The sequence below is a fragment of the Panthera uncia genome, chromosome A2 (assembly GCF_023721935.1).
Source record: "Panthera uncia isolate 11264 chromosome A2, Puncia_PCG_1.0, whole genome shotgun sequence".
Taxonomy (NCBI): Eukaryota; Metazoa; Chordata; class Mammalia; order Carnivora; family Felidae; genus Panthera; species Panthera uncia.
The window spans coordinates 15,251,668-15,263,784 of record NC_064816.1 but is presented as its reverse complement, the minus strand read 5'-3'; the positions used below and the strand labels follow the sequence as shown (position 1 = coordinate 15,263,784).

The following is a 12,117-nucleotide window of genomic DNA, read 5'->3' as shown; positions in this document are numbered from 1 at the left end:
CCTCTCTCTCTGCCCCTCCCCCGTTCATGCTCTGTCTCTCTCTGTCCCAAAAATAAATAAAAAACGTTGAAAAAAAATTAAAAAAAAAAATCAAGTCTGGCGTTGTAATTATTGTGTGGGAACGCATATTCTGATTTCTGAACTGAGATATGTTTATGTGACAGTGTCCTCATAGCGCCTAGTCCTCATAGCGCCTATGATTACATTAATCACAGGGAGCAAAACCTTCTGGTTCTGCCCAAGTGTTTACCCAGGGTCAGAGAAAGAACTCACCTTCTAAATCAATTGTAAAATGACAAAGGGAGTCTAGATAAAGATGCTTGCTGTGTTCAGTGTACCATTTACACTTTTCCCTGCCATTGGCTCATGATTTTCTATTAAACTACTTTTGTTTTTGATTTGTAAACACTCTGGATATTATATGCTGTAGTAATTATCAGGAAGGAGCATCATGTCTTTTCAACTTAATTTAAAATGGTGTATATATATATGTGTGTATCTATACACACACACACACACACATACATACATACATATACACATACATGTATGGGGAAAGATTATAAAACAAATATGGTACAACATGAACAATTAGTAAATCTGGGTAAAAATATTATACTTGCAACTTCTCTGTGAGTCTCAAATTATTTCAAAATAAAAAAGTTATTAAAAACTTTGGGAACTGGGAATTTTAACCATTTATAACATGGTTCACAATATTTTGCCCTATTTGTCCATCATTTGCCTTTTTTCAGTGTGGATTTTTTTTTCCATAGAGTCATTTAAAATTTTGTCATTATTTCCCTTGATGATAGTGATTTTTGTGCTAGGCCTAGAAGTACCTTTCCCACCCTAAGATAAATTATTCACTCATACGTGTTCTCAATTCTTTTCTTTAAATATTTTAATTTTGTTTCATCTGGAAGGTCGAGAGAAGGCATCCATTTTATTTTTCTCTAAACATAGCCAGTTATGTAAATTATCTTTTATTGAATGCTTTTAATGTGTTTTGGGGCAATGAATAGAAATGCCCCCTTTAGGGGAGGCCGGCAGGCTCAGAAGAGTGTGTGACTATTTTTTTTATTTTTTAATTTTTAATGCGTATTTATTTTTGAGAGAGAAAGGGAGACAGAGCGTGAATGGGGGACAGAGCGTGAGCAGGGAGGGGCAGAGAGAGAGGGAGACACAGAATCTGTGTCAGCACAGAGCCTAAGAGCCCGATGTGGGTCTCGAACTCACAAACCATGAGATCGTGACCTGAGCCGAAGTCAGATGCTCAACCGACTGAGCCACCCAGGTGCCCCGAGCATCCACCTCTTGATTTCAGCTCAGGGTCGTGGGATTGAGCCCTGTATCCGGCCCTGAACTGAGCCCTGAGTGTAGAGCCTGCCTGGAATTCTCTTTCTCCCTCTGCCCTTCTCCCTGGCTCACACTTGCTCTCTCTCTCTAGAATATAAAACAAAGTTCCTTTTTTAAAAAAAGCACAGTGTCTCCTGGAAGACAGACTAATTGTTCTGAAATATAGTTCTTACACTGTAGTAGACAAGAAAAATAAGAAGTACACATGTTGAAAAGAAGGAGGTAAATTGATTACTGTTTATAGATGATGGTCTCTGGACCTACAAAATTAAAGAGAATCAACTAGATCCAGAAAGGATGATTGTTACAAGGTAAATACACACACACACACATACACACACACACACACACACACACACTATATATATATATATATACACACACACATTTGTAAATATATATATTTACCTTGTATATATATACATGTATTTGTATATACATATACATATATATTGTGTATATATATATTACCTTATAATATATTTACCTTGTGTACATATATACATATATATATATAGTATGTGTATACATAAATATATAGAAATATAATGTATATATATAAATATGTGTATATAAATGTATATATATTTAAGCAGAAAATATAATGAAAGAAAACATATTGCTCACAGCAGAGATACAAAACACATAAGCATATACTTAAGCAGCATCAGGCAGTAACTATATGCAAAAAGCTGTAAACCCCTCGCTCTAGACAGAAAGAAATAGAACAAAATAGTCTATTTCCCCTAAGTTAATCTATTAATTTCCACCAACATTGCCACATGATTTTCTTTTTGACATTATTCTAAAATTGTTCAGTTGGAATGAATGTGGGAGAACAGCCAGGCAAATTCTTTGAAAGGAGGATAATGAAGGAGGACTTGCCTTACCACATACAAAAGAAAAACAAGAATTCAAAAGCTACAATAATTTAAGAGTGGTGTTGGCAAAGGAATGAGACTGCAAGAGGCAGAAACAGACCAAAACAAGATGGGAATGTAGGATATAATAAAGGGGGCATTTCTTTTCTCTCTCTCTTTTTTTTTTTAAGGTTTTATTTTTTTTATTATTTTTTTATTATTTTTTTTAACATTTATTTATTTTTGAGACAGAGAGAGACAGAGCATGAACGGGGGAGGGTCAGAGAGAGGGAGACACAGAATCTGAAACAGGCTCCAGGCTCTGAGCTGTCAGCACAGAGCCTGACGCGGGGCTCGAACTCACGGAGTGCGAGATCATGACCTGAGGTGAAGTCGGCCGCCCAACCGACTGAGCCACCCAGGCGCCCCTAAGGTTTTATTTTTAAGTGGTCTCTATACTCACTGTGGGGCTCCGACTCACAACCCTGAGATCAAGAGTCGCACACTCTTGGGGCACCTGGGTGGCTCAGTCAGTTAAGCATCCGACTTCGGCTCAGGTCATGATCTCACGGTTTGTGAGTTCAAGCCCCGCATCAGGCGCTCGGGCTCTGTGCTGACACAGATTCTGTGTCTCCCTCTCTCTCTGCCCCTCCCCCGTTCATGCTCCATCCCTCTCTCTCTCTTCAAAAATAAATCAACATTAAAAAAAATAAAAATAAAATAGAGTTGGATGCTCAACCGACTGAGCCACCCAGGCATCCCATATGCCATTTTGTTTTAAGTTTGTTTCTTGTTCAACAGCATAAACCTGGATGCTGTTTTTGTTGGTACATCTGGGAGAATATCCTTTAATCCATTTACCACAAAGAATGTTGCGTTTTGTTCCCCCACCTTGCATTTTGGGTTGATTTTGTTTTCCACTCCACCTTTCTGCTGTTGGTTTGCAATTTGTCATGTCTCAATTTCAGTCTGCTACCGGTCACCTTGCATTTTCCATGCTCATGTTTAACATTTAATATTAATATATGAACACCCAGAGTTCATTGGCATCTTCAGCTTCCTCCTCAGCAGGATGAGACCTTCCTTTCATTTTCACTTTCTTCACTTCCATCCCCAGACTCATCCTCTTGTTGAAAACGGTGAGCTGAACTCTTCTGTTCTACCTAAGAGTTTTTAGTTGACTCTCTGGGGCTTTCCAGGCCTACACTCCTATGAGCTGCCATTAGCAATGATTTTGCCTCTTTTATTTCCACGATATTTACTTTTTTCATTGCCTTAGACACTTCTTCTCTGAACGACCTGGAATGGAGCTGTGTTTTTTCTTGTTGCCGACCTTCTTGGACGCGCTTCTCACACTTGATCATGAAGCGTGGTGCTCATCTGGCATATCGTCTTTCAGGGAGAGAGCCACTCCTTCCTGTTCCGCTATGGCATTTTTACTTCAGGAATGAATGCCCTGCTTCCTAAAATGTGTTTTCTGTAGCTGTCAGGATGACTCCATGCTCTGATGGGATGTGCTGAGTCAGCTCCATGAACAGATTCTCTCAGATCTGTGTCCCCTGCGTGCAGGATCGCCCTCCCCCGCTCATGGTGTACTTTTTTTTCCTTCATAGGTCGGATTCAGATTTATAATATCTTGTTTTAGAACGTGTTTCATTTGTTCCTTCATCCAACAGACACCCCGTGCTGGGCCCCGGGCCAGGCACAGGACAGTGTGGGTGCAGGGCCCAGGAAGGGTACTGACCTGGGAAGGGAGTGTCCCGTGGGGCACCATCCACACAGCACGACCCACACGGCCTTTGTGTTTCGTCTTCTTCCTCCAGTGAGGCTGGGCTCCTTTTAAAGGCGTGTCGAGAAAGGCACCCCCTGTATCAAGGCATAGAATCAAGACTACGCTTCCCTTGAAAAATATTAGTCCATGTTCTGGAACATTTGAAAAACATAAATTACCTGCTCCTTGAATGCCGGGGAGAAGTTACCCAGGAAACCACGTGGGTCTGTTTTCCTTTGAGGGGTAGTTTCTGGACAGTATTTCAAGTTGTTTTGCCCATGGTTATTGGACTTACATGATTTGCATTTTCTTAGAAATTACTCATTTCATCCAGAATTTAAATACGTAAAGAGGAAGTTACATTCTTCAGATTCTGAGGGAGTGTATTTTCCCTGGATGCAGTTCTAGCCTCTTTTCTACTCATGCCACAAAGCATTTGCATCTCCTTCTCTTTCTGTTTTTCTTGGAAAGATTTACAAGGTGCTAATCAATTTTGTTGTTTAAAAAAATTTTTTTTAGTGTTTATTTTTTGAGAAAGAGTCAGAGCGTGGGCAGGGGAGGGGCAGAGAGAGAGGGAGACACGGAATCTGTAGCAGGCTCCAGGCTCTGAGCTGTCAGCACAGAGCCCGACGCGGGGCTCGAACTCACAGACCACGAGATCATGACCTGAGCCGAAGTCAGACGCTCAACCGACTGAGCCACCCGCCCTCCTCCTATTTTGTTGTTTTTGAAGAACGACCTCTTGATTTAACTTCTCAAGGCTGATTTTCTGCTTTCTAATGCATGGATGTTCTCCTTTTTGTCCTTATTAATTCCTTTTCAAGTGTCTTGAGTGAATGTGCAGGGATACATAATTGATGATAATAATGAATAACTTAGCTTCATTCTTTCTTGTTCGGTAAAAATATTTAGACTGGGACTCTTCCGTGTGCAGTTCAGGCCCCTATCCCCCGGACTTTGCCACATGTGGTATTCTTTTTGCCCTACACAACAATTGTGGATTTTAATTCTGTTTTTACTTGCACATTTTTGAAAATTAACTTTTCCTTTGATGGGGTAGTTCCCATTTTGTTATGGGCTCTGGTTTTATTTCATTGTGGTAAGAGAATGTCCATTTTTGAGAATTCTCTCTCTCTCCACTATTCTGAGTTCTCTTTTTCTCTGAGCTCCCAGAGTCCAGTAAATCTCTCTCGGGGAACGGCCCTCACGTTATCATTAGCTTGATTATCAGTGTCTTGATTTTCCCCTTCATCTTTCATATTCTTGCCCTGCAAAGGCACCTACTCAAATCTCTTTCTTACATCTCTTTAAAGATGTCTGTATCTCTGGAAAATGCATAGTGTTGCTGAATGTGTATTTTAACTTGCATAAATGATATTGTGCTACATATCCCCTCCTGTATTTGTTTGCTGAGGAGTCTCAATTTGTTAGAGAATCCACATGAAATGGTTTTATTTTTTCAAGTCACTCCCCTCCACATGTCCTATGTCAAAGCTTCTTCCCTCCCCCAAACATCATTTGGGGCAGAGTATACAGTTTTCAGTCACTTTTAGTCTGATTACAAGTCTCTATTTAAAAATCAATTTGATTTAAACCTTACCAAGTTCGACCACATCTCCCTCCTCCAGTGCTCCCGGGGGATGAGGGGTTCCCTGCCTTGCCAAACTGTCAGGGAGCTGGCAACTGGAGTGGACACTCTTGTGTCTCCCTCAACTCTTTTTCTACCTCAGCTTTTTTTTTTTTCAACTCTTTTTTTTTAAGTTTATTTATTTTGAGAGAGAGAGAGAGAGAGAGAGAGAGAGCATGAGAGGGCATGTGCACAAGCCGGGCAGGAGAAAGGGAGTGAGAGAATCCCAAGCAGGCTCCACACCAGCGCCGTGGAGCCTGACGTGGGGCTCAATCTCACAAACCATGAAATCATGACCTGAGCCGAAACCAAGAGTCAGACGCTCAACTGACTGAGCCACCCAGGTGCCCCATTTCCCCCCAATTCTATATGCATGATCACTGCTTCCCCATCCCCTCACTTTCAATCTGCATGCATCTTTCAATCTGAAATGAGTCTCTTGTAGGCAGTATACAGATGGCTCTTGTTTTTTTGTCTGTTCCGTCACTGAATGTGACAGAGCATTTAGTCCATTTACATTCTAAGTAATTAGTGGTAGCTATGTATGTGTTGCCATTTCGTTAACTTGTTTGATGATTTTTGTAGTTCTCTGATTTTTTTCTTACTCTCTTCTCTCACAGTTTGCTGGCTTTTAGATATGCTTGGCTTCCTTTCTTTTTGTTTTTTGCATATCTATGACCAGTTTTTGATGTGCGTTTGCCATTAGAGTTGTATGTAACATCTTCTGCGTATAGCAGTCTATATGAAGTTGATGGTTACCTAAGTTTGAACCCATTCTTTCTTCTTCTCCCCGCTAGTACCCCACATTTTAGGTAGATGGTGTCATACTTTACATCCTTTTATTTTGTGAGTCCCTTGACTGATTTTTATAGATATAGATTTTACTGGTTTTGTGGTTCCTACTTTTCTTACTCCCGCTTATGGTCTTTCCTTTCCACTTAAAGCATCCCCTTTAACATTTCGTATAGGGCTGGCTTGGTGGTCCACCCCCATCAACCTTCAGTTTGTTCTCTGTATTTAAGAGTCTCTGATGGTTTGCCTCCCTCTCTGTTGGTAACTATTTTTTTCTTTCCCTTCCCCCATGGTCTTCTGTTAAGTTTCTCAACTTCCACATGTGAGTGAAATCATATGATATTTGTCTTTCTCTGACTGACTTATTTCACTTAGCATAACACCCTCCAGTTCCATTCATGATGTTGCAAATGGCAAGATTTAATTCTTTTTCATTGCTTAGTGGTAGTCCATTGTATGTATATACCACATCTTCTCCTTTTTTTTTTAATGTTTACTTATTTTTGAGAGGTATAGAGACAGTGCACGAGCAGGGAACGGGCAGAGAGAGAGGGAGACACAGAATCCGAAGGAGGCTCCAGGCTTCGAGCTGTCAGCACAGAGCCTGACATGGGGCTTGAACTCATGATCCACGTGATCATGACCTGAGCCGAAGTTGGATGCTCAACTGACTGAGCCACCCAGGGGCCCCTATACCACATCATTCATTAGTTGATGGACATTTGGGCTCTTTCCATAATTTGGCTATTGTTGATAGCGCTGCTATAAACATTGGGGTGCATGTTCCCCTATGAATCAGCATTCCTGTATCCTTTGGATAGATTCCTAGTGGTGCTATCGTTGGGTTGTAGGGTAATTCTATTTTTAATTTTTTGAGGAACCTCCACACTGTTTTCCAGAGTGACTGCACCAGTTTGCATGCCCACCAACAATGCAAGAGGGTTCCATTTTCTCCACATCCTCATCACCATCTGTTGTTTCCTGAGTCGTTAACTTTAGCCACTCTGACTGGTGTGGGGTGGTATCTCAATGTGGTTTTGATTTGTATTTCCCTGATGATGAGTGATGTTGAGCATCTTTTCATGTGTCTGTTGGCCACTTGTATTTTTCTCTCTCCTGTTCAGCTTGATTGCTTTCCATAATTCTGTACTCCAGGTCACTGATCCATTCTTCTGCTTCCTCTAGTCTACTATTAATTCCCTCTAATGTATTTTTAATTTCGTTTATTTGAGTTTTTTATCTCTGATGGATTCTTTTTTGTTTTCTGTCTCTTTGTTGAGGGGTCACTGGGGTCCTCCAATCTTTTGTCAAGTCCAATGAGTATCTTTATGACCATTACTTTGAATTCTCTATCAGACATATTATCTCTATTTTGTGTAGCTCCCTTCCTGTGATTTTGTCCTCCTGTTCTTTCACTTGGGACATATTCCTCTGTTTCCTCATTTTGTCTGACTCTCTGTCTGTTTCTTTGTGTTAGGAAAGTCAGCTGTGTCTCCTGTTCTTGAAAGTAGCAAACTTATGAAGAAGAGGTCCTGTTGTGCCCTGCACTGCAATATCCCCTGTTCACCAGAACCTGGCACTTCAGGGGTGTCCCCTATGTGTGTTGTGTGCACCCGACTGTTGTGGCTGAGCCATGTTTGCCTTCAGTCCAGTCACCTGCAATGGCCCTCTTTGCCTGTTGTGGGTAGGGTTTGGTCTCTGTGTTGTTAGTGGGTCAGTCTGGGGCTGCCTTCAGCTTGAGTTGAGTCAGTCCAGGCGTTTGCAAGAACTGTGGTAGCACTGAATCGCTGGGTATTTTCCCTGTGTCATCCCCTGAAAACTTTCATCAGTGGGTGGAGCCTGCAGTCAGATCAGATGTCTGCCCTCAGTCCACTGCTGGGGCCGCTGATGGACTGGTATGTGTGGTTATCTTCCCCTCTCCCCGGGGCAGGAGTCACCTTGGAGTGGTACTGGCACCCTGCTAGGGTGTGGCACTGCTTTGGATGGTCTCCTGCCAAGGGCGTGTTGGAGGGAGTGTGTCTATAGGAGAATGTGGTGTGGGGTGCCCAATGCCGGCAAGGCCTGTGCTCGTCACTGCAGGAGGATGAGCTGTGGCTGCCTGGGAAAACTGCTGAGGCCAGCTGGGATAGAGGGGGCATGTCCATAGGAGAATGCAGGGGTGAGGTGCGCTGTTTGCAAACTAGGTGGAGAGTGTTCTCAATAAGCTGGTTCCCGCAGGTGTCCATATATCTAGGCTGGGGGGTAGGAGAGGCAGGCGGCACCTGCTAGCCCTTTTGTTCCTGGAGAAGTCTCCCAAAGATCCCTGCCCCTCCAGCACACACTCTGAGATTAGTAAGTACGTCTCCTTTTCATATACCCTAGGTGTTTTTTAAGCTGCTCCTTCTGTGCTGTATCTCCCTGGCTGTTTGTTATGCCATCTCTTTAAGAGCAAAGACTCAGTTTCCTATTACCCTCTGGCTCTCCCAGAGCTGAGCCACTGATTTTTAAAGTTCTATTAAGCTCTACTGCTTGTAAGAACCAACAAAGTTAGGCCCCTCTAGTTTTCAAAGCCAAATGTATGAGGATGATTCATTTTCCCGGTGGGGATCCCCTGTGCCTGGGGTGCCTGGTGTGGGGTCTGCTCCTCTCCCTGCCCTGCACCTGGGGCATCCCTTCCTCCCATAGACAGTATTGCAGGTCAGTTTGGCTCCTGATTGGCTGTCCACCCTTCCTACCCTCTTCAAGGTGACCTTTTCTCTGCATTTAGCTGTGGTGAGTCTGTTCTGCCAGGCTTTGGGTCATTTTCTGGTTTATTTACTCTGATGTGGGTGTTCTCTAGGTGTATCCGTGGGACGAGGTGAGCCCAGGATCCTCCTACTCCTATCACCTTCCCCAGAAATCTCCCAAGTCTCTTTCTCTGCTTGTTACTGTTCAGGGTGTCCTTACATATACTAAATATTGACCTCTAGTTGGTTTTAGACCGAATAAATGCCCTATCTTAATTCATCATCTATCTTCAATGAGATATGGTGTCCTTCACTGAACAGTCATAAATTTGATGTACTTAAGCCCAACACATCTCCCTTCTTCAAGTTTGTGGGTTTTGAGTCTTATGTAATTTTTTAAAAAATGTTTATTTTTGAGAGAGAGAGAGAGAGAGAGAGAGAGAGAGAGAATGAGTGGGGGAGTTTTGTTTAAAACATATGCTTTGGGGTGCCGGGTGGCTCAGTCGGTTAAGCGTCCGACTTTGGCTCAGGTCATGATCTCACGGTCCGTGAGTTCGAGCCCCACGTCGGGCTCTGTGCCGACAGCTCGGAGCCTGGAGCCTGCTTTGGATTCCTTGTCTCCCTTTCTTCCCTGCCCCTCCCCCACTCATGCTCTGTCTCTTTCACTCTCAAAAATGAATAAATGTTAAAAAAATTAAAAAAAAACCATATGCTTCATCTTAAGTCATGATCCTACATGTTTTTAACGAGCTTTACCTTTTTAACTTTTCGCATTGAGGGTTTTAATTCCTCTGAGGTTTTGTTATGGCAGGCAGGACCCAAATTCATTTTTCTTCATCAGTTTCCCCACCATTACAAGAGACCACCTTTCTCAGAACTTTCTGGAACATGTGCCACATCTCCTCACATGCAGACATCAGGCTGGTTCTCTCCATTGCATGATTGGTCAATTTTCCTATTTTTATGCCAGTGCCAGTTTCTGTAATCACAGCTTTGAAATATATCTAACTCTCTGCTAGGTCAAATCTACCACCAGCCGGACTTTCCAATTTGCTCTTTTTTCTCAGACCTGTCATGGAATTCATGGCCCAGTGTCCTTCCATATTAACTTTAGAATGCTTTGCACAACAAGGAGGGGGCTGGTTTGCATTTCAAACCGCTCACTCTGCAAGCAGGAGTATAGGAAAGAAGGTGGTCAAGGGCAACACCTTGGAGGCCTCCCACGAGTTAAGGGAGGACAGAGGTAGAGGACCTGGGGGTTCTGGTCAGAGAGGTCGCAGGAGAAGGGAGGGAGAGGCCAGTGTGGTCCTGAGCCTGGGCTCCGGTGCCGAGCTTTTGTGCCACAGAGCAGGCTCATAGCCATGTGACCAGGGACAACACTTGCCTAACGCAGCTCATGCTAAGCCTATGGCTCAGGAAAGTGTGAATTTCTGCAGGGCCTGCAGCGAGGCTCTCCCCTCCTGCCGCCTCCCTCACGTCTCCCTCCTCCCCTCCACAGGCTAACTCTGGCAGCCCCCTCGTGTGTCAGGTGAACAACTCCTGGATCCAGGTGGGGGTGGTGAGCTGGAGCTTTCTCTGCAACCGGCGACGCTTCCCAAGCATCTATACCAGCACCCCCCACTTCACCTACTGGATCCAGAAGCAGATCAGTGACATGAGGTTCATCAGCAGGGCCAGCGCTGCCTTCCTGAGCCCGGTCACTGGCCACATCCTGCTGGTGTCCTTGGGCTCCATGTGGCTCCTGTGAGCGGTGTTTCCAGGGCAGGCCCGCCCGGAGGCCACTTCTTCCTCCCTCCGTCTGCCCTCAGGAGAAGTGGAGACCCAGGGGACACGTGACATCAGGGCAGAGCACCCTTGGGGGAGGGTCCAAGAGCTGCTGTGTTCAGAGTTGTTCAATGAAGATGCTCTTGAGTTTTGCGCCACAGAAATCATCATCTTTCTTCTTGACTGTGGCCAGAACCCTCCGGAGCCTCCGCAGCCCCGGGGGGCCTGTCTGTCCTCTCAAGGGGAGCCTTTCCTGAGGGGCTTACTTGTGCTTTGTGCTGGCCATGTTTCCCCCCTCGGGGCTGCGCTCTCCCCTTCTGCCAACTTTGGGGTGGGACTCTGTGACCCCTAAGCCCTGCTTAATCCTGTCGCCACCTCAGCAACTCCCCGGGTCCCCATGGCCCTCCCTGGGGCCTCTGACGAGAGTTTCCCTCGGGCCTTCCTAAGAGAATTTGGCCTCTTCCCAAGAAACTCACAATGACCAGATCTGCATTTATGGACTTTGTTCCAGAACCTGTGAGCCTCTCCCAACCCTTCAGATCCCCCTAAGGGTCTACAGAAGCTGACAGGTTCCTCCTCCCTCCCTGGCAGAGGTGGATGGTGACGGGGGGAGGGGGGTTGGGTGGGGGGCAAGGCAGAGTGCTTGCTGGGATGAATCGTGTGAGGTGACTGCGCCCTGAGCTCCCAAGCCGCCTCAGTGACCTCCATCAACGCCCCAGGGAGCCAGAGCCCTGCCTCCGTGCGGAGGTAGGCGTGGGGTCAGCTCAGACCTGGTGGGCCTCAGGTTCAGAGCCCTTGCCCTTTGGGCTCCAAAAGCGTAGCGGGTGTGATTTGCTGTCTTCGCAGAGATTGGGGCACTGAACGGGCAGCCTGAGTGTCACCCAAGACAGCGGGTCCTGGCAAAAGTTAGAATGTCCTGACTTGCTTTCACTGTCACCTAGAATTTGCCAACAGTTTTAAGCCCCCCATAGGATTTCATCACGACACTTTTTAATTGTGTTATCTGTCTGTGTCACGGAGCCATCAAAATGTTCCCCAGGGGCGCCTGGGTGGCTTGGTCGGTTGGGCGTCCGACTTCGGCTCAGGTCATGATCTCACGGTCCAGTGAGTTCGAGCCCCGCGTCGGGCTCCGTGCTGACAGCTCAGAGCCTGGAGCCTGTTTCATATTCTGTGTCTCCCTCTCTCTCTGCCCCTCCCTTGTTCATGCTCTGTCTCTCTCTGTCTCAAAAATAAATAAAC

At 45.0% G+C, this 12,117-nt stretch overlaps 1 protein-coding gene across 1 annotated transcript in view; it reads left to right on the top strand.

The window, feature by feature from the left end:
- The window catches only part of LOC125929297 (putative serine protease 46), a 26,508-nt gene extending 15,478 nt beyond the window's left edge, over positions 1–11,030 (top strand). Inside the window, exon 5 of the mRNA XM_049640339.1 lies at positions 10,613–11,030. Within this exon, the coding sequence (XP_049496296.1) occupies positions 10,613–10,861 (249 nt within the window). The 3' untranslated portion in view covers positions 10,862–11,030. The remainder of the gene's footprint in view (positions 1–10,612) is intronic.
- Positions 11,031–12,117: the final 1,087 nt, after the last annotated feature.